Consider the following 26,768-nt stretch of genomic DNA (forward strand, 5'->3'; position numbering starts at 1 on the left):
GAAGGGATGTTGCCTTGTAAGGTTTCAGAAACTATGATGCCTGAGTTCCATTACCTGTTTTGTCACCTACTCATTCTGCAGGTTACTCTCTTGGGCAGGCCACTTCTCCATTCTTTTGATGGTCTGCTTATCTATTAAGTGGGGATGGGAACAGGATGAATTTTCAGGAGGTTCGAATGAGAAGTAATTCATGTTTCTAACATGCTTCAGAATACATAAGTACAACATCCTATGGGAATTCAAAATACAATTATACTTTTGTTTGTTAGGTTTATTTCTCCGTATGCTGGTTTTTTGGTTCTTGCCTTGAGACATACAGCTTTTTGCAAATGCTGTTTCCTAGAAATAGCTCTTTAAATGTGTATGCCTCTCCTAAGTGAGGGCTGAAATGGTACCCTCTGCTGGGTTGGAGCCTGGGGAGGAAGGAGAGGAGGCTGGAAGTCAACACCCTCAGGCCAGGGCCCTAACTCTAGAGGCCATGAACATGGTGGTTAAAGCGCATACTTTGCTGTCAGGCTGCTTGGTTTGCTGGAGGCTTTGCACAAGTTGGTTAGTCCCTCTGTGCCTCAGTGTTCTCATCTGTGAAGTGGGCGTCATACTAATGCCTACCTTATGGGGGTGCTGAGAGGATTAAATAAATCAATGTATGTAAAATCATGAGAACAGGATCTGGCCCACAGGAAGTACTCTGCAAATATTAACTCTTATTATTGTTTTTTTTTTTGGAGACGGAGTCTCGCTCTGTCACCCAGGCTGGAGTGCAGTGGCCGGATCTCAGCTCACTGCAAGCTCTGCCTCCCGGGTTTACGCCATTCTCCTGCCTCAGCCTCCCGAGTAGCTGGGACTACAGGTGCCCGCCACCTCGCCCGGCTAGTTTTTTGTATTTTTTAGTAGAGACGGGGTTTCACCGTGTTAACCAGGATGGTCTTGATCTCCTGACCTCGTGATCTGCCCGTCTCGGCCTCCCAAAGTGCTGGGATTACAGGCTTGAGCCACCGCGCCCGGCCAACTCTTATTTTTAAACAGGTATTTTAGAAGGATACTTTGCCTGTGATGTGTTCTCCTTGGTTACTTGCTGAATAAACAACCTCCTCCTGTGTATTTGAAGGGCCTCAGATCTGCCTTCATGCTTGCAGACATGAGGAGAAGGACCTTCCCACTCTCCTCGTGCTGGCTCAGTTGATGTTAAGAGATGACCATCAACACATGGGGAAAGCAATGTTTCAGTTCATAGGATTTAGTTGGAGCATTTATCGTATGTGACCGCAGCACAGATGGAATATCAGAGGACTCCACCGCATCAGGCAGGCTGGGCACTTGCTTGATGTTGATACTCTGAAATGAATCACAGTGTTAAATGTGGAGGGAGGGCTGTGCATGCAGACCTATATTCTTACTTCTGGGAGACCCTGTGGGGCTCTGAGACTTTGTACTTCTTAGTCCAACCAACTTGGAGCAGTCCCTTGCTGCCAGTGACTCATTCTGCTTTTACTGCTGATTCTGTGTTCTTGAGGGATTCATGGTTCGTGCACACGTGGAAGGCTGGGGCAGTGGGTGAAGGAGGCACATCACGTGAGTGTGTAGACAATAACTGCACCGTGTCACTTACAGCTGAGCCTCTTCCATAAGCCCTAAGCCACCCCTGTCTGTCCCCCCAACCCTGAGGGAAGCCATGGATGTGGGGGCGAGTGGTAGACTAAGCATCCCTTTGGAAGACAAGGATTAATTTGCATGAAGCTAGGAACATACTTTTGGAAAATTAAATCTAACAAAGGTCTGCTGAGCACCTCCTATGTGTAAAGCCCCATGCCGGGTGCCGTGCGAGGTGCTTGGGGTAGTAAGACTCGACTCCTGTCCTCAACGAGCTCAGGATCTCTTGGGGGAGATGAACACAGGAATAAAACAGGTCGTGATGAACATGGCAACGGAGCGTGGTGACAGCAGTGCCGTAAGAATCCTGAGGCTCTGCTGGGCTCATCCGGGGCATGCTATGTACCCAGAGACTTGACATTTTTTAATTTTTAAAAACTGCGGTAAAAAGTACGTAACACAATTTTCAGTCTGAATCATTTCTAAGTGTTACAGTTCAGTAGTGTTAAGTATATTGTTGTGGAACATACCTCCAGAACGTTTTCATCTTGAACAATCGTAACTGACCGGGCGCGGTGGCTCACGCCTGTAATCCCAGCACTTTGGGAGGCCGAGGCAGGCAGATCGTGAGGTCAGGAGATCGAGACCAGCCTGGCCGACATACTGAAACCCCGTCTCTACTAAAAATACAAAAAATTAGCCGGGCGAGGTGGCGGGCGCCTGTAGTCCCAGCTACTTGGGAGACTGAGGCAGGAGAATCACTTGAACCCGGGAGGCGGCGCTTGCAGTGAGCTGAGATTGCACCACTGCACTCCAGCCTGGGTGACAGTGCCAGACTCTGTCTCAAAAAAAAAAAAAAGAAAAAGAAAAAGAGAAGAAAAATTGTAACTTTGTAACTATATACCCATTAAACAACTCCCCATTTCTCCCTGCCTCCAGCCCACCACCATTCTACTCTCTGTTTTTATGCATTTGACTACTTTAGATACCTCGTGTTAAAGTGGAATCATTGAGTATTTGTCTCTTTGTGGCTGGCTTATTTCACATAACATAATGGACTGAAAGTTCATTTGTGTTGCAGTGTGTGTCAGAATTTCATTGCTTTTTGAGGCTGAATAAGATTCCATTTTATGGATAGACTGCATTTTTTTTTTTTTTGAGACGAGGTCTTGCTCTGTCGCCCAGGCTGTAGTGCAGTGATGTGATCTCGGCTCACTGCAACCTCGGTCTCCCGGGTTCAAGTGATTCTCCTGCCTCAGCCTCCTGAGTAGCTGGGATTACAGGTGTGCACTACCCCACCTGGCTAATTTTTGTATTTTTAGTAAAGATGGGGTTTCACTGTGTTGGCCAGGCTGGTCTTGAACTCCTGACCTCAAGTGATCTGCTCACCTCGGCCTTCCAAAGTGCTGGGATTACAAGCATGAGCCACCATGCCTGGCCAAGGATAGGCTATATTTTGTTTGTCCATTCTTCTGTCAATGGACATTTGGACTTGTTATTGTGAATAGTGCTGCTATGAACCTGGGCATGCAAATATCTCTTGGAAATCCTGCTTTGAGTTCTTTTGGATACATATCCAGAAGTAGGATTGCTGGATCATATAGTAGCTCTATTTTTAATTTTCTGAGGAATCGCCATACTGTTTTCCACAGTGGCTGCTCCATTTTACTTTCCCGCCAACAGTGCATAACGTTCTTATTCCTCCACATCCTCGCCAACTCTTGCTAATTTCTATTTTTTGATAGCAGCTATCCTAATGAGTGTGAAGTGATAGCTCGTGATGGTTTGGATTTGTGTTTCTCTGATGATCGGTGATGTTGGCCATGTGTATATCATCTTGGAGAAAGAGCTGTTCGAGTCTTTTGCCCATTTTAACATCAATACTCGAGGACTGCTATTTCTGCTCTGCCTATACCCTCAGACATCGGGACTGGCCTGCTTCTGCAGAGGTGGCCAGATCAACCCTGAGCCAGCAGAGGCTTCTGCCTCTGGAAATCCCAAAAGTATGCGGGTTACTCGTCTCCACTGGCCATATAACTGGCACCCCCCTGGACTGCTTAGCTCTGCCCATCCTGCTGTTTCCACCTTGCGATGATTTACACGGATGAGAGGCTGGGTATGTTCATTTCTTCTTGCTTCAGTATAAATACGCTACCACGAACTTAGTGGCTGAAAACAACACAGTTTTATTATCTTCTGTTTTTGAAGGTCAGGTTTCTGAGATGGGTCTGCAGGGCTGCAGTCCTTCTGGAGGCACTTGGAAGACTGTTTCCTTGCCTTTCCCAGCTCTAGAGAATGCCCACATTCCTTGGCGCATGCCCCCCTTCTCTACCTGCAAAGCGAACAGTGTAGCATCTTTTGCTCTCCTCCCCTGCCTTCCTCTTCTGAGGACCCTTGTGATGACCTCAGACCCACGTGAATAATCCCCCCCATCTCAACATCCTTAACTTAATCACATTGGCAAAGTTTCTTTTGCCACATAAGGTAACTTACTCACAAGTACCAGGGAGGAGGACAAGCACATGTCTGGGGTTGATGGTCATTATTCAGCCCACACTGGGCCTCTGCTATGTGGAAGGCAGGGGTAAGAGCAGCTTTTGTAGGGAGGGTTCTTATTCTGTGCCTTCTGGACTTAGACTTTACCCTGGGTTAGTAGGAACAGCGTCCAGGGATCTGAAGGCTTGGGCTTGACTTTGGTTTGGCTTTGACTGGGCGGGAACCTAGGGGACAAGAGGCTTGCTTTCTCTGAGCTCCTGTGACCTCACCTTTTAAAGGAGGCGGGTGGGTCAGGTGCTCTTCAGGTCCTTCTGTCTCTGCCATATCCTCATCTGTTCTCATTTCTCATGTAGTGTCCTCACATTGTTTTTTTCCCATTGGCTATGGAGAGACTGAGGCTGCCTTGAAGGGTAGAAGAGGAAAGTCATGTGAAGCTTTGGGGAAATGGCTCCTGGGCACCAACTAATTCAAAGGAGGACAGGAATAGCAGAAATGAAGGGCGTGATGCTTTATTGCTCGCCTCCTTCCTCCAGCCCCTACACGAAGCATCCTTGGAACAAACAAATGGAACTACTGCCCACCCTGTATGCCTAATTGGGTCATACATAACTTGTACAGTGATTTCCTATGAAACTTCAATTATCCACCCTTTCCAGTTCAAACCTGATAAGCTCAAATATTTGTAAACTGCCAGCCAGATGGAAGATGTGTCTCCCTGTGGCTTGGATATCCTGTAACTCAATGTGTGTGGTGACTGGCATGGGCATCTGTATTCAAGAAGAGAAAGAGCCTTGCACCCTGGTCATGGCATTAAGGGGCAAGAAAAGGTGTTGTGTGTTCTTTTTGGGACAGGTGGCCCGACTCTCCTCTGGAGCAGGCTGGGAGAAGTTGCCAAGGACAGCAGCTGGCGTCCTTCAGAGGCTGGGGAAGGAGGGGGCGACTCTTGGGTCTCTTGTGTCATTCTTCATCACTTCCTACTCGAGGGAGAATGTTGATGTGAAATAGTTAACCTTTAGTAAGCATGCATTAGTATTAATGCTCCCTATTTAATCCTTATTATATTACCCCTGTTTTACCGGTAAGAAAGCTGGAGATCAAAGAGGTTAAGTTAACTTAGGAAAGATCACATGGTCAACAAGTGGAGAGCTGAGACTCAAATGGAAATGAGTCCAATGTCTAATTAAATGTCAGATCTCAAAATGCATCTCTTTCTGCTCTGCCACATCCTATCTTCTGGCCTCTTTCCTTCATCTAAAACCACTGCCCTTGGGCGTGGAGTGTGGAGCTGTGGGTGAAGGAGGAGGCACCGAGCCACAGCCTGGAGGAGGTGACGGCTGCAAACCCCGCACTCTGGCAGAGGCCAGTCAAGCGCTTTGGAATGCCAAGCTGCCTGGAGCCAACTGTGGGCCAATCTTGTGTTGGCCACTTTCGTTTCAGGCCCAAATTTAGTTACAGACTCAGAAAGAGCGAGGCCCCTAGCCGGGCAGAGTTACCAGAGAGTGTGCGTGGGTGTGTGTCTGTGTGGGTGACTGTGCGGCGGGGCCTCTCCTTCCCAGGGAGGCTGGTGGCTTCTTGTGACAGGGGAGTATCTTACACAGCCGTGCCTCCCACTCTCCTGTACCAGTGGAGCCCCTGGTAGGCCTGTGCCCCGATGCTTCTTGACCACTTGTCCTATGCTAGGCACTGTGAGACCACATAGTGGAATGAGACAGGGCTCTGCTCTCAGGGTTACGTTTGATCTGGAGGAGACGTTACATGGATATAAGAAAGGCAGTGACCAAGGCCACGAGCTGCACAGATGCAGGTAGCTATGCTTTGTGCCTCCGTGTCCCACACCGGCAACATGCGTTCGTACATGTACTCGTGTACCTGCGTGCGTGTACTCAAGGATGACTGTGGGATCATGTGGGTCTTGCCTCCCGAGCCCCTTCCCCTGGGCAGGTGGTGGCTGCTCCTTTCTCCTATGGCTGAGCCCTTGACACAACTGTATGATTGTGGATGATCTGGGGCCTGTGGGGGCAGCTTGGTAACTCTTTGGCTCAACTGGGAAGTTGGAGCAGGTATTTGCCACCCTGAGTGTGAGCCCTAAGACCATAGTTTTATGCAGGAAACCGCCCCTCTTTCATGACACTCGGTGCCCAGTGCCTGCAGTTGTAGGCTGCCAGGGGACCACCCAGTAACAAAGCTATGTTGAGGCCATCTGCGTTTCATGCTGAAAGCACATTTTTCTTCAGCAGCATACTGAGTGCATAGAGCAGACCCAAGCAGACATCCCGTTTTCCCCAGTGACCTCCGCGTGTGTGAAAACGAGGCGGCTCTCACCTTGAGAAAGCTGCTGCAGGGTCACCCCAGAGATCCCACACACCTGCTGTTTGGTGCCTCCTTGTCTGTGTGTAGCTGCTATTAGCCCCATTTCACAGGTGGGAAAGGCAAAGGCAGGAAGGCTGCTAAAGAGCCTGGTATTCAAGGGAAGCGAATGAGCAGGCCGTTGTAATCCCAGTGGCCTCCCTTTCCACAATCTGAGTGCATCCCGAAGGGTTAGGGACAGCAGCTTAAGAAACCAGCAGGCATTTCAGAAGCTGAGCCCTGTAGGCGGTGAACATCCCATGCTCAAGGAGTTCCAGTGGTCCTAGCCCGTTAGCCATGTTTGTTGAGACTCAGGGGAGCACCCCCAGTAAGTGGCTGCCCTATTCAGGAGTACTTTTCAGATTCAAGTCTTTATCAACATTAAGGGAGGAAATTCAGGGGTAGAGGTGGGCGAGTGGGGGCCTCCTCTGTCTTGGGAAGCCTATTTCTTTGGCCAGTGTGTCCTGAGTGATAAACTTCTCCACCACCCACTAGTGAATGCGAGAATCACTGAATGCCAGAAAAGCGTGTAGGACCTTAGAGATCATTTGGTGAACCCTCGTTTAACATGTGAGGTGACTGAAGCACAGAGAGGGAGATAAACTTGTCTAGAGTCACACAGCTGCTTAGTGGGAAAGGGAGGAAGGGACTCATGCATTCAGCCCCTCTCAAAAAAGTGACTCAAGAGGGACAGCCGACCAGGAAGTAGGAGTGACTGGGGACTGTCTGTGCTTCAGGGGAAATGTTGGGGGTTGTGAAATGCAGCCACTCTGGATGGGGCCGTGCTGGGGTGCCTACAAGGGCCTTCTAGGTGCTCAGCCCCTCCTGTGCCTCTCCTTTATTGCTGCAGGCCCCAGGGGCTCAACCCCCTTTAACAATAACAAAACGAGACCAATTAATGACTCCTTCCCCTGAGAACTTAGTAGAAGGCTGCACCATGCTAAGTGCTTAAAATGTTTTAAGACTCTTGTCACAACTCAGAGATATCTAAGTCTCAGAAATGTAAATAAGTTGCCTGGGCTCACGGGGCTAGTAAATGGCAATACAGACGGGAACTTAGGGCTCCTGCTTTTGCTGTTAACCACCAGATCACACTATCTCTTCGCGGAGGTGGCTGCTGTAATTCACTCAATGCCCTTGCAGTCCTGTCCCCCTAAAACTCAGGAGTTCTAGATCCTGCACTCCACCTGTCCACTTTTTCTTTCCTGTCTTCATAGACCAGAAGCAGGTCCAATTTGCCTTAAAGGTTATGACCCTCCTAATTCCTGGGAGGACATAGTCAAAGGAGAGGAACAGAGACAGGGAGACAGAGTCACAGAGATGATCGAGTGTTACAGCGTTTTTACAGCCCTGGGTTCTGCGCGGTGAGTCCTGACTCCATTCTGAGATGAAAAATGGTAGTGCCATTGACCTCTGCCTTCTGCTTTCGGGCTCTTAAAGATGGACTTCTCCTGACCTCCCCTTCTTCTCCCTTTTGGCCCAGACTTTCAATGCAGTTGAGGCTGTGGGAGAATCCAGGCAGCACCATAAGTGCCCTCGGCCTGAGTCAGGGCATCCGGTGTTTCCCCAGTCCTTCAAGGAGAAGAGGACCCTGGAGGAGAAGGGCTAGGCAGGGTCGGATACCACTGGCTCCAGAGGGTGTCAGAAAAACCTGAGCAGAAAGAAGAGAAGGGGGAGTGCAGGACACGGGAAGATGGTAAACAGACGCCCACAGAGGAGGAGAGTGCACGCGTCCTGTGGGGACGGAGCATGGATTTGTGATGCCAGAGAAATTGGAAGGTTTAGGAGTGGAGAGGTCAGTCTTAGCCTGGGTCCCACTGGATGGAGGCTGTGTGCTTCTCTCTGCCTTGGTTTCATCATACACCATCCTTGGGAATCATGTCATTTGTCTCTTTACTGAAAATGATCAGGCGCTGAGTTGAAATCAGCATTCCTTCAGCAAACACTTCTTTTCATCCTGGCTGTGTGCCAGGCTCTGGGCTAGGCACAGAGCCACAGAGATGAGCACGTCACGGCCTGCCCTGGACATACTCACAGGTGCCCAGAGTGGAGCTTTTGGACAGGAATGAAACTGTGCAGAGATGAGGGGTTGATCTAACTTCCCATCAAACCAGCTCTCGCAGCCAAAGGTCCGATGCCTGATTGTTAACGGTGCTTGAGAAAACTGTTGATATATTTGGAGGTGGGTCTGGCTTTACTCAATTCTGAAGGCATGTTTGTGCGTGTGCATATGTGATTTATTTGATATTTGAAAACAATTTATGACCAGAATTCTTTGCATCCTTCTCTGGGCCTGTGTCCTGTGCTGAGGGCTCGCCGGAAGCACTTGTGTAGGGTAGAGACTTGTCCTGCCACATCTGTCTCCTCTGGACTGGCCTAAACTCTATCCTCCCATCTCCTTCCTGAAGGACAGCTTCCAAATGCCTTCCCCTCTGGTTCTCTTTTCCTGAGAAGGACAGACCTCCTTCTGTTTCCTCTTGGGATGTTCTTCCACGTATTCCGAGTCTCTTTGGCTTTCCAAAAAACATTCAATTGAGATAATTTTTTGGTATGGTGAAATATATGTAACATAAAAATGATCATTTTAACGATTTTAAGTGTACAATTTAGTGGCATTAAGTACATTCACCGTGTTGTATAACCATCAACCACTCTCTGTCTCTAGAACTTTTTGTCATTCCAAACCAACACTCTATAACCATTAACTCCCATTTTCGCTTCCTCCCTGGCCCTGGCAAACTCTATTCTACTTTCTATCTTTACAACTCTGCTAGGTACCTCATGTAAGTAGAATTATTCAATACATGTTCTTGTGTGTATGACTTACTTCACTTAGCACCTTGTCTTCAAGGCTCATCCATGTTGTAGACTGTAGCAGAATTTTATTCTTTTTAAGGCTGAATAATGCTCCCTTGTGTGAACAGACCACACTGTGTTTGCCCATCCATTTGTTGATGGACACTTGCGTTATTTCCATCTTTTGTCTCTTTGCATAATGCTGCTATGGACGTGGGTGTACAAGTATCTGTTTGAGTCCTTGCTTTCAGTTCTTTTGGGTATACACCCAGAAGTGGAATTCCTGGTTCATATGGTAATTTTATGTTAAATTTTTAAATTTTTAAATTTTTATTTATTTATTTGTTTTTTTTGAGACAGAGTCTCGCTCTGTCGCCCAGGCTAGAGGGCAGTGGCGCGATCTCGGCTCACTGCAAGCTCCGCCTCCCGGGTTCATGCCGTTCTCCTGCCTCAGCCTCCCGAGTAGCTGGGACTACTGATGCTCGCCACCACGCCTGGCTAGTTTTTTGTATTTTTAGTAGAGACGGGGTTTCACCGTGTTAGCCAGGATGGTCTCGATCTCCTGACCTCATGATCTGCCTGCTTCAGCCTCCCAAAGTGCTGGGATTACAGGCGTGAGCCACTGCACCTGGCCATGCTTAATTTTTTTGAGGAACTTTCATCCTGTTTTCTGTAGTGGTTGCACCATTTTACATACCCAACCAGCAACACATGAAGTTTCCAATTTCTCCACGTGATTGCCAATACTTGTTATTTTCTGATTTTTTGGTAATAGCCATCCTAAGGGGTTTGAAGAGCTATCTCTGGCTTTCAGGATTTCCATGTAAATTATGGTGAACCGCCAGGGCTCTCTGTGTGGCTCTTCCTAGCCGGGGGCCTCTTGGGTTGAACTTGCCCTGTAAACACAGGCAGATTGGAGGCAGCCGCTCAGGATAGCTGCAGCCGGGAGAGCCCAGCCAGTGGGCAGAGCGGAGTGGCTGCTGGGCTGCACCTGGTTCAGTCCCTGCTTTGACATCAGTAGGGGAGGAGATCCAGGCACCAAGCCACTGGAGAGGCTGAGGGGAGCAGTGAGATGTCTGGACCAATGAGTTCTGGAACCTGAGCTGTCTGAACTAGAAGGACCTCGTACGGTCTCTGGTCGAGCCTCCTCATTCTGTGGAAGAGATTGAGAGCCGGAGAAGGAACGTGATTTGCCTGAGTTCGCAGAGCAAATGAGTGATGGGCCTGGGGCTGGAATTCAGATTTACTGACTTCTGGCGTTGTTCTTTTCCCACCGAACTTGGGAAGGAGTCAAGATAACTTCATATCTATATGAAGTTCAATATTTACCAAGGAATGACAGCCTCAGGGAAGACTTGCATATTTTTTCATTGCCTTCTACCTTCTTGTCTGCCTGCTGTCTGGTGGGGTTTTGTGGGGATCAGATAAATGGCTTTGACTTTTCTAAATGAAAGAAGCATTATGTTTTATACAAAGCATCATTATTAAACGGCCTGTGAGTATGTAGAAATAAGCTGATGCTGTTTCTTTTGTCGTGCCTTAGTGAGAATTAGAGACTTCAGGAGTGGCACAAATAGGCTGTGTGTGGGTACATTTGTGTGTGTAATGTGTTTAGTGTGTACATATGCAGGTGACCCACCTTCCCCATACAGTGCGATCCCCGGACAATGGAAGAATTTCAGGGCCTTTTACTAACAGAGGATCCTTGGGAAATGCAGCACCATTTTCAAGGATCTCTGGAATTCTGTGTTCTGAATTATCTGGAGAGATCCATTAATATCTGTGTTTGGGATATAGCAATTATTTTTAAGAGTTGGTTGCTTAACATGGAAAATGTGCTTCTGGGAAAAAGAGTTTTAAAAACCCGGCTTTCTGGCCGGGCGTGGTGGCTCAAGCCTGTAATCCCAGCACTTTGGGAGGCCGAGACGGGCGGATCACGAGGTCAGGAGATCGAGACCATCCTGGCTAACACGGTGAAACCCTGTCTCTACTAAAAAATACAAAAAAAAAAAACTAGCTGGGCGAGTTGGTGGGCGCCTGTAGTCCCAGCTACTTGGGAGGCTGAGGCAGGAGAATGGCGTGAACCCGGGAGGCGGAGCTTGCAGTGAGCTGAGATCTGGCTACCGCTCCCCAGCCTGGGTGACAGAGTGAGACTCCATCTCAAAACAAAACAAAACAAAAAAAACCCGGCTTTCATGTTTTATTTTACTTCATTGAAATGAGGTTCTTCTTGGGTGCCCGGAGGCTTTATCTGTGGAGTGATTTTGACTAAATAATTCTTCATATTCAGGTAGTACTTTCATAGACATCATCCCTTATAGTCTTCACCATTGTTCTGTGAGGGATGTGGTATCATCTCAGTTTTACAGATGGGGAAACTGAGGCGTGGAGAGCATGCGTCACTTGGTACTGGTGGCACTGCTAGCACTGCTCAGGGTGTGAGGGGTGACCTCAGAGCTAGGGCCTGCGTGCTGAAGCCGCGAGGCTGTGGGGCTGGGGAAGCCCTCCCTCCCTGGTGCCTGGTTCTGAGGTTATGTGCATGGTGCACCCTGGCCCGGGGCTTAGTCTCACGGCCGCTCACTCCGGGCACCTAGCCCTGCTCGTGCTTCATGGAGCCGAACAGATAGGAAACGGAATGGTTTTTCCATAAGACGAAAAGAAAAAGGAAAAGATGAAGAGAAAAAGGAAAGGATCTTGCCCATGTTTCTCAGCTAACTTTCAAACCAACCATCTTACTCTACCCTAAACCTAGATCCTTGTGTCTGCAGAGAGCCACGGCTGGAAACCCAGGAGTGCAGGTGGTCCTCTGTCCGGAGCTTAGGCTGAAGTTGAGAGGGCCGCCGAGAGGTGCGCTGAGTTCTCCTGGGACTTCTCGCTTCTTTCTCTGCGGCTGCAGGGAGCTGCCCGTGTGTCCCAGTAGTGCTGGGGGTCAGGAGGAGGTGGCCTCAGGCAGGTTGCGAGGCGGGCGGCCTGTCTGCCCCCTTCCAGAGGCAGGCATCTGGCACTGGGGTGGCCACAGTCATATTGGAAGTGTACTTAAGCAACCAAACCAAACTGTAACTGGGTTTTCTTTCTGATTACCAAATAATTACTTATTGCACAGAATTTTGGAAAATTAATCACAAAAATACTAGTACTATTTATTATGTATTATGTTTTCTCTTACCGTGGCCACGCCAGTGCCAGATTCTTGCCCAGCCACTGACAGTCCCACACTGGAAGGGAGCACCTCCCAACCTGCCTGAGGCCGTTTCCCCCTCGCCCCCAGCACCACACTGGAAACACAAGCAGCTCCCTGCAGCTCTGTCCTGACAGTTTTATGTTCATTAACTCATTTGATTGTCACACAGTGCTATGAGATAGGCAGTGCCATTATCTGCTTTTTACGAGTGAGGAAGCTGAGGCACAGACAGGCTATGTGCCTTTTCAAGTCTCACAGCTAGCAACCGACAGAGCTCAAATTTGGATCCATTCTGCCTGGTTTCCAGGTCCGTGCTCCTGAGTGCTAGGCTGTACTGCCTCTCAGCACGTGTATATTACCCTACACTTAAAAATAACACTAGTGTTTCCTTCTAGTCTTTCTTCTATGAAAACAAACATAAAATTGGATGGGGACAGGGTGCAGTGGCTCACACCTGTAATCCCAGCACTTTTGGAGGCTGAGGTGAGTGGATCACCTGAGGTCAGGACTTCGAGACTAGCCTGGCCAACATGGCAAAATCCCATCTCTAGTAAAAATACAAAAATTAGCTGGGTGTGGTGGCACGTAGTAAAAATACAAAAATTAGCTGGGTGTGGTGGCACGTAATCCCAGCCTGTAATCCCAGCTACTTGGGAGGCTGAGGAAGGAGAATTGCTTGAACCCGGGAGGCCGAAGATGCGGTGAGCCAAGATTGCGCCACTGCACTCCAGCTTGGGAGACAGAGCGAGACTCCATCTCAAAAAAAAAAAGAAAAAAAATTGCGGTCCCATTGTATATACTTTTGTGGACCCTGTTTTTGCTTAATATGATACTGTGGAGACAATTTCTATATTCTTTCATATTTTTCAAAATGTAGTTTTCATGGCTTCCTAAAATTCTGTCAGTGGATGTGCACTGATTTATCTCACCAGTTCTCCGGTGCTGGGCTTCTTGATTATTTCCAGTTTGGTACTGGTATCGTTCACACCGTCACGAGTACCCAGGCGCAGAGCGTTGCCAGAGTCTTGGATTACTTCTTTCAGGGGAGCTTCTGAGAAGGGTAGTGCATGTTGGAATTTCTTAACGACTCCCGCCAGAGTGCTGAACTGCTGTCCTGACAGGGGGAGCAGACCATGCTTCCCCCGGGCAAAGTGCAGGAGGCTCTGGGAGGGGTCGGGGGCTCAGCCTCCCCCTCCCAGGTGGGGCTGTGGGAGCTACAGCTTCATCATCCTCACAGTGCAGAACAGAAGGGCACGCTGCACCTCCCTGAGGGTCAGGTCTGTGGGTCCGTGAGCTCCGAGCCTCAGGAGCAGGGACAGCTTCTGCTGCGGGGACCACTGTGCCATCCCACTGAGTCCCGTGACCCACGAGGCTGGGTGTTCAGAGGCACGAGGTGGAGTGCGAGCAGTTCCTACCGGTTCCCGAGGGTGCCCGCCCAGTTTGGGGGGTGACAGTGAATACGCAGGGTGAGTGAGCGTTAGCTGAGGGAGCCATTCTCTTGGATGGTAGCAGAAGGAGGCTGGGGCCACTGAGAATACTAAAAACTGCCCTCGCGAGGTCGCTGCCTCCGGTGTTCTAGTTCTGGTGCCTGGGAAAGCTGTACTCACCCTCTGCCTCTGCCCTCCTACCAATAAAGTGGGCCATAGCAACAGAACCCCTGCATCATGGGACTGAAGCCCAAGTAATTACTATTATGGGGAAAAAAGCCTTGGGACAGATACATGTTGAGTCATCCTTTCATTCAGCACGTTGGTACGGTGCACGTACCACACTCGGGCTGCCCTGGGCTCTGCGAATACGGTGGTACAAAACAGACAAAGGCTCAGGCTTCCTGGGACTTCCCTCCTGTTGGGAACAAGGAACACATATTCATTTAACCAATGATAATAGATACATTGAACATATGGCAAACATACTGATTTAAAATAATGGAAGAGCATCTTCCCCATATACTTCTGCACAGAAACCTTTGAAGGCCAAATGAAAGTTCTGTAAAGGAGCTTCCATGCGGCCAATGTGTTTTGACTGCCTCCTGGCAACACTGTACTAGGATTTGAGGCCACAACACTGTTTCCTGTTCTCAAGGAGCTTATGAGTTGCTGGGGAAATAAGAGAAGGACCCAAGTATTAGAGTTGAACTCATCTCAGGCGTTCAGCAGCCGAAGGAAAGGCTGAGCCAGTGGCTGGGTTCCCTCAGTGTGGTGCCTGGCTGCTGGGGCATTCTTCCCCACTGTCTGCACCCCATCCCTGCTCCCCAGACATCAGCAACCTGAAGGATTTCTCCTTTTTGTGGAGGGCTCTCTGTCTTCAGGCAGGCAGATTATGTTTTCTTTTTATTTTTTATTATACTTAAGTTCTGGGGTACATGTGCAGAATGTGCATGTTTGTAACATAGGTATAGACATGCCATGGTGGTTTGCAGCACCCATCAACCCGTCATCTACTTTAGGTATTTCTCCTAATGCTATCCCTCCCCTAGCCCCCACTCCCCAACAGGCCCCGGTGTGTGATGTTCCCCTCCTTGTGTCCATGTGTTCTCATCGTTCAACTCTCACTTACGAGTGAGAACATGCGGTGTTTGGTTTTCTGTTCTTGCGATAGTTTGCTGAGAATGATGGTTTCCAGCATCATCCATGTCCCTGCAAAGGACATGATCTCTTCCTTTTTTATGGCTGCATAGTATTCCATGGTGTATATGTGCCACATTTTCTTTATCCAGTCTGTCTTTATGGGCATTTGGGTTGGTTCCAAGTCTTTGCTATTGTGAATGGCGCCCCAGTAAACATATGTGTGCATGTGTGTTTATAGTAGAATGATTTATAATCCTTTGGCTATATACCTAGTAATAGGATTGCTGGGTCAAATGGTATTTCTAGTTCTAGTTCCTTGAGGAATCGCCACACTGTCTTCCACAATGGTTGAACTAATTTACACTGTCACCAACAGTGTAAAAGTGTTCCTATTTCTCCACATCCTCTCCAGCATCTGTTGCTTCCTGAGTTTTTAATGATCACCATTCTAACTGGCATGAGATGGTATCTCATTGTGGTTTTGATTTGCATTTCTCTAATGACCAGTGATGATGAGCCTTTTTTTTTTTTTAATAGTTGGTGCATAAATGTCTTCTTTTGAGAAGTGTCTGTTCATATCCTTTGCCCACTTTTTGATGGAATTATTTGTTTTTTTCTTGTAAATCTGTTCAAGTTCTTTGTAGATTATGGATATTAGCCCTTTGTCAGATGGGTAGATTGCAGAAATTTTCTTCCATTCTTCAGGTTGCCTGTTCACTCTGATGATATTTTTTTTTGCTATGCAGAAGCTCTTTAGTTTAATCAGATCCCATTTGTCTATTTTGGCTTTTGTTGCCATTGGTTTTGGTGTTTTAGTCATGAAGTCTTTGCTGATGCTAATGTCCTGAATAGTATTGCCTAAATTTTCTTCTAGGGTTTTTATGGTTTTAGGTCTTACGTTTAAGTCTTTAATCCATCTTGAGTTAATCTTTGTATAAAGTGTAAGGAAGGGATCCAGTTTCAGCTTTCCACATATGGCTAGCCAGTTTTCCCAACACCATTTATTAAATAGGGAATCCTTTCCCCATTGCTTGTTTTTGTCAGGTTTGTCAAAGATCTGAGGGTTGTGGATGTGTGGCATTATTTCTGAGGCCTCTGTTCTGTTCCATTGGTCTATATATCTGTTTTGGTACCAGTACCATGCTGTTTTGGTTACTGTAGCCTTGTAGTATAGTTTGAAATCAGGTAGCATGATGGCTCCAGGCTTCTTCTTTCTACTTAGGATTGTCTTGGCTATACGGGCTCTTTTTTGGTTCCATATGAAATTTAAAGTAGTTTTTTTCCAATTCTGTGAGGAAAGTCAATGGTAGCTTGATCGGGATAGCATTATATCTATAAATTACTTTGGGCAGTATGGCGATTTTGATGATATTGATTCTTCCTATCAATGAGCATGGAATGTTTTTCCATTTGTTTGTGTCCTCTCTTATTTCCTTGAGCAGTGATTTGTAGGTCTCCTTTAAGAGGTCCTTCACATCCCTTGTAAGTTGTACTCCTAGGTATTTTATTCTGTTTGCAATTGTGAATGGGAGTTCACACATGATTTGGCTCTCTGTTTGTCTATTATTGGTGTATAGGAATGGTTGTGATTTTTGCACACTGATATTGTATCCTGAGACTGCTGAAGTCGCTTATCAGCTTAAGGAGATTTTGGGCTGAGACAATGGGGTTTTCTAAATATACAATCATGTCATCTGCAAACAGAGACAATTTGATTTCCTCTGTTTCTATGTGAATACCCTTTATTTCCTTCTCTTGCCTGATTGCCCTGGCCAGAACTTCCAATACTATGTTGCATAGGAGTGGTGAGAGAGGGCATCCTTGTCTTGTGCCGGTTTTCAAAGGGAATGCTTCCAGCTTTTGCCCATTCAGTAATCTCTCCTACCACACTAAAAGAGTTGAAATGCTGATTTTCAATAAATGTGAATTAACCCTCAACCAGGGCCTGTAATTTAGGTTTGCTATCACCAGGTGGTGATGACTGCTTTAGTTCAAGTAGAAAGAGGTCGTGACTTCCCTCCTCTCCATGCTTGGAAATAAGTGGAAGAGGCATTTGGTTATTATGGCAAAAATTGTGGCAATTTGTCATCTTTAGTTGAAGGCCATGGCTTAGCTGTGTGTCTCTCAGTTTGTTTTCTTCCTTCTGGTCTCTGATGTCAATATGAGAGCCCTTGAGTGCCAAGGGTGTTATATCAGGGTCCTCTCGCCAAAGCAGTGTTGGCCTTGAGATCATCGCAGGTGATCTGCTTCTGGGGGTTCCTTACGAGGCTTCGTTTTCCTTTTTTTATCTTCTTTCGGCCAGCTGCCCTGTAAAGAACAGAGAGCAGGTGTGGTTTGCTGGATCACTAGCAGGTGTGAATGCTGTAGCTTTTCCGCTTTTCCCATTGGCTTGGGCCTCTGAAGTGCTCCAGGCTCTTTGCCTTCTGCCTTCATGCAGTCATTGGAAGCAGGTGGGTTGTAGGATAGAAAATTGTATTTGAGGGAGTACTGGTCAGTTGGGCTGGGGAGAGAGCCGCAGATGTCCTGGCGCCCTCACAGTCTCCTAGTTTTGCAGTACAGTTGACTGCTGTGGTCATGGAGCCTGTTCTGGGCACCTCTCATAGACTGTCTGTAGCAGAAGGGGCAGAGAGAAGAAGCGGAGCCAGAATGACAGAATGCTGCTGGAGATGGGTGGCCAAGAAATAGTTCAAAATTAGGAGAGAAGCGCCCAGTCGAGATCGTCTCGGCCCGGAAGGAGTGCATCGAGGGAAACCACTGGAAGCCCATCCTGGAGGCGGGTTTCACCACCTCAGCACAAGGCGTCCGCAAACCCACTGGGGTGCCCACCCTGGAGGGTTTCCTCAGCTGGAGGCGTCCTGAAGCCACTGGGTGCCCACCCTGGAGAGGGTTTTCACCTCAGCTGGGCGTCCTGAAGCCACTGGGTGCCCACCCTGGAGAGGGTTTTCACCTCAGCTGGGAGGCGATCCCGCAAAGAGCCACTGGGGTGCCCACCCTGGAGAGAGGTTTCACCTCAGCCTGGAAGTGATCCTGAAACCCACTAGGTGCCCGCCTGGAGGTTTTCACCTTGGCTGAGTCCTGAAGCCACGGGGCGCCCACCCTGGAGAGGGTTTTCACCTCAGCTGGGCGTCCTGAAGCCACGGGGCGCCCACCCCGGAGAGAGTTTTCACCTCAGCTGGGTGTCCTGAAGCCACTGGGCGCTCACCCCGGAGCGGGTTTTCACCTCAGCTGGGCGTCCTGAAGCCACTGAGCACTCACCCCGGAGAGAGTTTTCACCTCAGCTGGGTGTCCTGAAGCCACTGGGTGCTCACCCTGGAGCGGGTTTTCACCTCAGCTGCGGTGTCCTGAGGATTTCTCTTGCTTAGGCTGGAGGGGAATGCCAGCTTCCCCATTTGCCCATTGAGAAGAAAGTCATCTCTCATTTATGTCATGAGAGTATTAGATACTGAAAAAGGACTTTTGGTTTCTACATTGTTTGTTGGATCTTAGAATCTCTTATGCTTTGAAAATATGTCTTTTTGCATAGGGTGGTTAATTCCTGATCAGAAAATCCACCCACCCATCAACATCTGAATTCATTCTCGATTGCCTTTTTAAAAAGTTTTCCCACAATTTCGAATTCAGTGCTCTGCTCGTCATCTTCCTTACTTCTCACACTTCTTCGTCACCAGGCTCTTCCCACAAGGACTTCCTCTTGATACAGCACAACCTGTGTTGCCCAGTGTGGGAGCCTCTAGCCACATGTGACTATCTAAATGTACAGTAATTGAAAATTAAGTAAAATTCAAAATGCATTTTGCCAGATGTGCTAGCGGCAGTTCGGGTGCTCAGGAGCTGCGTATGGCCGGTGGCTAGGGCTCTGTAATCCAGCCTGGGATGATAGAGCGTTTCTATCACTGTAAACATTGTATTGGACAGCGTTGCTGTAGACGGGTCTATATATCTCAGTCAGGGTTCAGGCCTGTCACAGAAACTTCTGCAGCCATTTTTGGAGGAAAGACACTCAGTACAGGAATTTAGGGGTTTATACAATAATTGGAAGTGCTTCAAGAGCAGGCTTTAGGCTGGGTCTGTGGGACGATTCCCAAAATAACGCTGCACAACAGGCCCGCCGAGGAAACTGCAGCTCAGGTACAATTATGAGGCTGGGGGACCTGGAAGCCACTGTGCCAAGGGCTGGCTCTGGGATCCCACCACCTTATGAATGATCCAGGAATCAGGAAGCCACTGGCGTGGCCCTGCCAGCTTGTTCCCTGCAAGATAGACGCCTCCCGCACCTGACTTAGTTTTGATTCGGTTCTTGATTGGCGAACGTCGTGTCGGGATTTCTCGCTCCAAGGGAGGTTGGGAGCCGTTGTGTTTAGCCCTCTAGCCCCTGCGGTCCAGCGGGCACAGTAGGAGGAGGGTGAGACCGCCAAGTTTACCAGCCTCTCAGCCACCACATGGTGCCCAGCACACGCCATCCTTCCAGAGAGGCGTGCCACTGGGCTTCAGATGACAATTATAAAGCTGGGCCTCGGCTTATCGTCTGAGACCAAGAGACGGTGTCCTCTCTGTTCACGTCCTCCGGCTATCTTCGTACTGCAATAGATAGGGAAGATTAATGGCCCAGCTTTCTAGTCAGTGGGCCTTTAGTGGGCAGAGAAAGTCCGGTTTCTGTTCCGGGTTGTCTGCTGTGCTCTTAAAGGGAATGTAGGCCCCTTGTCACTACAGCAAGACGACAGACGGCGAGAGCCAAGTGGGCTTCTAGGTGACGTGTTGGCCTGAGAGAAGGCATTTCCTTTGCCGTGCAGAGATTGCTCGGTGGTCAGGACTTCACGAGAAATTCATTGGCAGTTCTTCCCTTTCTGGGTGTGAGCGGCGGCTGCTCGCCCTCTGAATCAGTCTGGGTGTCTGTGTCTGCGGAGGTGGAGGCGTGACCTGCCTTTGTGCTCACAGAAGGCGCCAAGGCCAAGCAGGGGGACTGCTGCTGAAGCAGGCTGGTCGCCCCAGACCTTTTCCTACACACGGCTGACCGGGGGGTCCCTTTCCAATGCCAGGGCTGTTGGTTATGTTTATTTAAGGGTGGCATGGAGGCAGGGAAGTGGGGAGAACACTGGCAGCTGTTTGAGTTCTGCTTCTTTGGAGTAGGGGCTTGAAGAAGAGGGATCACCTGAGCCCAGACCTGAAATGTGAGAAGGGATTGCCTAGCAAAGGGTAGAGAGAAGAACAGGAAGGACATCCTCAGTATGTGCAAAGGCACTGCGGCAGGCAAGAACTGAGCATGTCTGAAGCATGAAATGAGCCACTGTGTCAGGAGCGCGTTGGACCAGGCCCAGAGGGGAGTGAGGTGAACTCAGAGAAGTGGGCCAGGGCCAGTCTGTGCAGGTGTTGTAAACTGTCACAAGGAGTTTGGATTCTGAAGGGATCTAACTAGGGGAATGACAGGGCCCAGTTTACAAGTTCTGTTTCTAAAAGGTGACTTTGGCTGCTGCATGGAGATTGGCTTGGGGATGGCCAAGAGTGGACTGAGGGAAATGGCAGGGGCTACTGCAGCACTTCTGGGCAAGAAATAGGTAGTGGCCTGGACGAGGATGGACATCTTCCTCACCGCCCCTTTCCTCAGAACTTCTGCCCCATGGTTACATCCAATGGAACCAAGAAGAGCACGTGGCTTGAGAATAAGCGCCTTCTTTAGAGATGGATGGACTGACTCCAGCAGTGTTCTTTCTACAGCGTCCCTGTAGTCCACCTTTATCTGTATCATGACAACAGTATGATAACAGTCGTTAGCAAACTGTTGAGAATTTTCTGGGATACGGCCCTGAATCAGGTGCAGAAATAGAGATGGATTAAAGAAAAAAACAAAAAAACAATTGTTTCATCACTGAACACTGTCCAAGTCCCCAGCACCAGGCCCCTCACTCACAGGGGACACCCAGGAAGCACATGCCACTGACTCCTAACTTGGACTCCTCACTTGGACCCTTGCAGAGCGGAATGACACGAGGCTGGCCAGACCGTGCAGGGGTCCTGCCTTCCTCCTGGTCCCCAGCAGCAGCACCTGGGTGCAGGAGGAGGATGCAGAGGCTGTCTTCAGGGGAGCTGGGCCATTTGATAGGTGGGAAGTATTTTCTTATGTCTGGGGATTAGGTCACTGCTGGGGGGCACCTACCTATTGGTGTGTGGCCTGATCTTCCAGACAGCTGCTCGGGGCCTTGTTCAGGGGTAGGAGGATCGGTGGAAATAGCCCAGTCAGGCACAGCCAGAGCAGACTTAAATGGTGGCATCCTTTCAGCTGGCAGCCAGGAGCCTGAGCTTTGAATCAGCTTTCTAATTTGAAAATTGATCTCTTTGCATTGGGTGGTGATTTCGTGCTAACAAAAGCCATCAGGGACACAATGCTGCCTGCCCTACCTTCATGGCACCACTCTGGATTCAAAACATCGAGCCAGAGATGGGGATTTTCCACTCCTGGGAGCCTTGGGTGGTTGTGCCACCCTGTTGTGGGTGACCCGGAGATACTCATAGAGCATTTCGAGTGCTCAGGAGCCACATATGACTGCTGGCTAGGGAATCGGACAGCCTAGGATGATAGAACGTTTCCATGACTGTAAACATTGTATTAGACCGTGTTGCTATAGAATGGTCCGTATGTCTCAGGTCAGGGTGGGGATCTACCGCAGTGCGTGGGGGAAAATTACTTGGAGAAGGGAGGCCCGGGCCCAGAGGTGGCCAGTCCCGAGAGGCCATACCTGTGTCACCTGTGTGTGGTTCTGCGTTCCTGCGCAGGGCCCTCGTCATGTCACAGGACCGCAGCAATGCTCAGAGCTGCCAGGACCAAAATAGCGTAGGCTGTTTTCGTGGCCTCTGGCTAGGGAGAGGTTGACATTCCATTTTTCCCCATGGGCTGGTTCCTATGTGCTTTCTCCAGATGGTGTGCACCAGAGAGGTCTTGCGCTCTGGGAATGGTTTACAATATAAATAAGGTCCCCCATGGAGTTTTGGGAGGGCTCAGAAGGCAGCTCACCAGGATGTGGTTTTCAGAGCTGCCCCGGGGCTCCGCACAGCCAGCTACCATCTTGGAAGCTTCTACCTCGTGCCCGGGTGCGGGGAGGTGCCCCTCACGCGGCTTTTCTGGGTGGTGCGTGTGTTCTCAGGCTGGGGCTTCCTGCCCTCTTTCCAAGTGTTGTCCCCAAACTCCTGGGACTCTTGGGACTGGCAGCCTGTATGAGAGGGGGAGATTAAGGGCAATGCGTGGGGGTGAGTACAAAGATTAAGGTCTGGGTACCGCCATCTCAGGGGAGGCGTGAGCTGAGGAGGGCTTACGATGAGTGACTTGGGGTCTGGGAATGCCAGCAGTTGGGGACAGGGCAGCTTCTATGTATCTGAGGGAAAAGGAGAAGTTAGTCTAGGAACTAAAATAGTCTATTAAATTTTGTCAGTGCCAAACAGAGAGTCTAGGAAGAAAAAAATTATATACCACAGATTGAATGGAGCAAAATTAGAGTTCCAGCCTTCCCTGGCAAGCCAAAGAGGCAGGAGCTCCGTGGCTCCAGTGCAGCAGATGGAAACAGAGGCGCTTTCCACTTTTGCCTAAGAGGCGCCCCAAGGTTACTGCGTGGGCAGGTGGCGTAGTGGATGCTGTCACGTGGAGATCATAGTAAACAGAAAGAATGTTCTTGGGGTCAGAAATCCAGCCCCTTGTATCTCGAGGCCTGGAGAAGCCCAGGAGGAGGTGTGCACCTTGTCTGTCACCATGTACACGAGCACGTGTGTGCGTGCATGTGGAGTGTGAGAGAGAGGGCTGAGGAGGCAGGAGTAGAGTCTAGCAGCTCACTGTGAGCCCTGTGCCTGCTGTAGCAACCCTCCGTCGCCCATTCTGTGACCTTTAGTGAGTCAGACACTCCTTTGTCTTCTTATGTGTTAAATGGAAACACGCATGCTTGCTGGGTGTTCAACCAGTTCTCGTGCTTTGGGTGCCTTTATTAATTCAAATGCACTCTTTATATCTTTTCCTGCTGGATCTTGTGAGAAAGGTTAAGGTCCCAGCTTTACTGGGGTCTTCCTCACTTTAGGCTTGGGATCTACACAGCGAGTGCAGGGAGGACAGGGACGAGTTACGGGAGCGATGGGACGTCTCCTGGTGGGGAGTGTCACGTCCTCCTTGAGCCTGATGTTCTGGTTAATGCAGTTTATCCCTGGGACAGAGAACAGGAGGAAAGTGAAGGGAATATATATGGTAAGGTGAGAGTCGGTGTCACATTGAGAATGTGGCTATGAATTGGGTATGGCAGAGAGGCAATTTCCCAGGCCTTGAGGGGTGGAGGCGGGGCTGTAATGCTACAGGGGCCAGATGGAGGTAGAGCAGGTGGCAACTGCTGTGGGACAGGAGGCAGCTGACCAGCTGGTCTCCAAGAGGACCTGAAGGGTCTTCTTGCGGTCATGCAGGGGTGGTAGCTATGTGGCATGAGTGATGCCATTCCCTGCCCTTTGTGCCCGTGGTGGACAACACTAATCTTTCATCCTCAGAGTCCTTTAAGTATATAGCATTTTGGACAGTGATGTCAATCAATTGGTATAAAAGTTGAAACTTATTGTCTGTCACTGGTGTGATGGAAAGGATATAGACTGGAGTCCAACAGAAATGACAGCCCCACCAGGTCCAAGCTTTGGGCACCGACCAAGCATATTAGGTCGTTTTTTGGTTGCAAGGGACAGAGAGCCGTTTCACATTAGCTTTGGCTAAGTTATTTAAGTCACTTAAACCATCACGGTGGGTGGGGGAGGCTCAGCCAGCCTTGCAGTACAGCCCTAATGGAGGTCAGCCCCAAGAGGCCACACCTGTCTCACCTGCGTGTGGCTCAGGGAAGGTCTAACTTCAGGTGTGGCTGGATGAGGAATCTGGTGAGGTTGCTGGGGCTTTGCCTCTGGGGCAGACTCTCTAGGTGAAAATGTTCACATGGCTAAGCCGAGTTGTGTGCTCTTCACAGGTTCCTGTGGGGACGGGGTGGAGGGGGCGGTGATAGGTTCTAGAAAGCAGGTCACATGGGGAGCAAAGTTACCTTGGAGGTCAAACATAGAAGGATCAGTCCAAGATAAGAGTTGGGGAGGTGGCTGGGAGAGGCACCAAGTGTTCAGCTGTGTCTTAGTTACAGGTGAGGAGAGGGAGGGGATCAATCAGGTTGAGCCAGCAACCTTCAGACCCAGCGGCTGCCCCGGAATACCTCGTGCACGTGAAACACAAAAGGTCACTGTGGGCGGCCTCGGAGGTGATGGATGTGCAACTGGTCTGGCTCCTCCGGCCACAGTCTCCCGGGCAGCTGAAGTGGCCTCAGATGCCAACCTCACCGCCCACAGTAGCACCCTCTTCTCTGCGGCTTTTCTTGATCCCGCGGCACCTGGCCAGTTGACTAGCGGTACCACGTCTCAAGGTCACACCTGTGTTCTGGGAGATTCAGGTTTGGGCCAGGCTGAGCTGATCGCTTGGCAAACCTTACAGATTCTAGAGCGAGGCGTCCAGCCTAACAGGCCAAAGAGTGTTTGCCAAGCATATGTGCTGTCTTAGGGACAGTCTCAGAGGCTTCGTTGCCTAGACACCGGAGCAGGGCAGCTGTCCCTGTGCAGGTTGGAGCCCTGGGTTGCACTGGTTCCAATCAGGTTTCCTTCCTGACATTGTCCCTCTCCCCTACCCCATCAACCCCTGCCACTCACAGCTCCCTTTCCCAGATAGCAAATGCTGTCTAATGAATCATCCCAAAACAAAGTGGCTCACAACAGCAGACACCCTGTTATTGCTCAGTCTCTGTGGGTCAGGAATTCAGGAAGCTCTTGTGTGGGTCAGTAATTCAAAAAGTTACTGATTTGGGGCAGTCCTGACTTGGGGTCTCTCCTGGGGTGGCAGTCAGATGGTGACTGGGACGGCTGGGGGCTGGCCAGGACTCTCTCTTGCCACATGGCCTCTCTGTTGAGGCTAGTCTGGACTTCCTCACAGCATGGCAGCTCAGGGCTGAATGGCTGCCTTGTGTGGGGGCTGGCTTCCTCCAGGGCGACCATCCGGAGACAGGGGGGTGCAATGTGGCATTTTTTTTTTTTAACCTATCCTTGGAAGTCACATGGTGTCACTTTTGCTGTACTTCATTGGTAAAACAATCACCAAAGGCTGACCTTATTTCAAGAGGAGGGCCTAGATCTTTCTCAGTGAAAGGGATGTCAGACGTGAAGGGATTCATTGACATGATTTAAAACCATCACAGCTCTCCTAGCTCCTTCTGGTCAACCAACACTTAAAGCCCAGATGGCTTTGAGGTAGCTGGATGTGACCTTACTCTAGTGCAACCTTCTCACTTTATTATATTTATTTTTGTTTATTGGAACCCAGGTGCGGAGAGTTGAGTGAATCATACTCTAGTTCATTGTACCTTTTCATCATTGATTCATGCGATGACCTCTCACATTCACTTACTCATTCATTTATGCTTCTTCCTTGCCCCCATATCTTACTCTCATTTTCCTCCTCACCATCCTTAAACAGTCATTCTATTCGATTTCATGAATATCCTTTTGTTTGCATGAGTTCTTAAAATACGTATTTTAATTTGCAGGTAATGTGTTGTGTTTTATCTGTTTCTGCTGAGGTCCACATGTGCTGTCATGCACGGATCTCATCTGTTGCCCACCTAAGGTGAGGCAAGGAGACCAGAGCGGAGTGACGCGCCCAAGGTCACCCAGCTGAACCGGGACCGGAAGGATCCTGGCCCTGTTCCCTCAGCATCTCACACTCATGTTTCCACGTGCCACCTCCTAACCACCTGCAATAGCTTGAAATAAGGTTTTGAAAAAATTGTGAATCTGGGGTCCAGAGAGCGTCGAAAGTGCTCCCGCTTTCTGTCTGGTCACTGTTGTGTTCTTTTCTCTTTTGCCACAGGTTCCAACTATGGGAGCCCACGCCCCGCCCATGCCAACATGAATGCCAATGCGGCCGCGGGACTGGCCCCTGAGCACATCCCCACCCCGGGGGCCGCCCTGTCCTGGCAGGCGGCCATCGACGCAGCCCGGCAGGCGAAGCTGATGGGCAGCGCTGGCAACGCGACCATCTCCACGGTCAGCTCCACGCAGCGGAAGCGGCAGCAATATGGGAAACCCAAGAAGCAGGGCAGCACCACGGCCACACGCCCGCCCCGAGCCCTGCTCTGCCTGACCCTGAAGAACCCCATCCGGAGGGCCTGCATCAGCATTGTCGAATGGAAATATCCTTTGTTCGCTGGGCTGGGCATGCTCCTGGGACCTGCACCCTGGGGCCAGCCCTCCGAGGCTCCCTGGGTCACGGGCTGTGTCAGCGGTGCTGGGCTACAAACGGGGCCTTGGGCCTACTGCATCTGCATTACTGGGGTGCCGTGAAATGCAGAGTTCTGGGCCCTGCCCTAGACTTGATGAATCAGAATCTCTGGGGACAAGGCCCAGCAATCTGCTTGTATAATAAGCTACCTGGGTTTTTTTTTTTTTTTTTTTTCCATATAATAAGCAACATTTGAGAAAATGAGCCTAAGAAGTTATGAAATACCATCTCCTGTAGCTGAGCTTGCCCAGGGGCCCACTCATGCTTTGGGGTAACAGTCGTTAGTTACATGCTTCCTCATTCCCTTCTCTCCCCTCTGTGCCATGGCACTGGATGGTTTCATGGCCTTCCCTTTCTCTAGGGTGAAGGGGCTCAGGAGATGCAAGAGCGTGGTGGTCAGGACCCCTGGCTCTTGGCTCAAGGGCCCCGAAGCAGTGGTTCTCAGCCTTGACTGCACATTAGAGTCTCCTGGAAA

At 49.6% G+C, this 26,768-nt stretch overlaps 1 protein-coding gene across 46 annotated transcripts in view; it reads left to right on the forward strand.

The window, feature by feature from the left end:
• The window catches only part of CACNA1C (calcium voltage-gated channel subunit alpha1 C), a 729,498-nt gene that overhangs the window by 119,838 nt on the left and 582,892 nt on the right, over nt 1–26,768 (forward strand). For all 46 annotated transcript variants that reach the window (XM_009217701.4, XM_017946457.3, XM_017946456.3 and 43 more), the window contains exon 2: nt 25,883–26,204. In XM_009217701.4, coding sequence (XP_009215965.2) covers nt 25,883–26,204 — 322 coding nt within the window. The remainder of the gene's footprint in view (nt 1–25,882; nt 26,205–26,768) is intronic.

The sequence above is a fragment of the Papio anubis genome, chromosome 9 (assembly GCF_008728515.1).
Source record: "Papio anubis isolate 15944 chromosome 9, Panubis1.0, whole genome shotgun sequence".
NCBI lineage: Eukaryota > Metazoa > Chordata > Mammalia > Primates > Cercopithecidae > Papio > Papio anubis.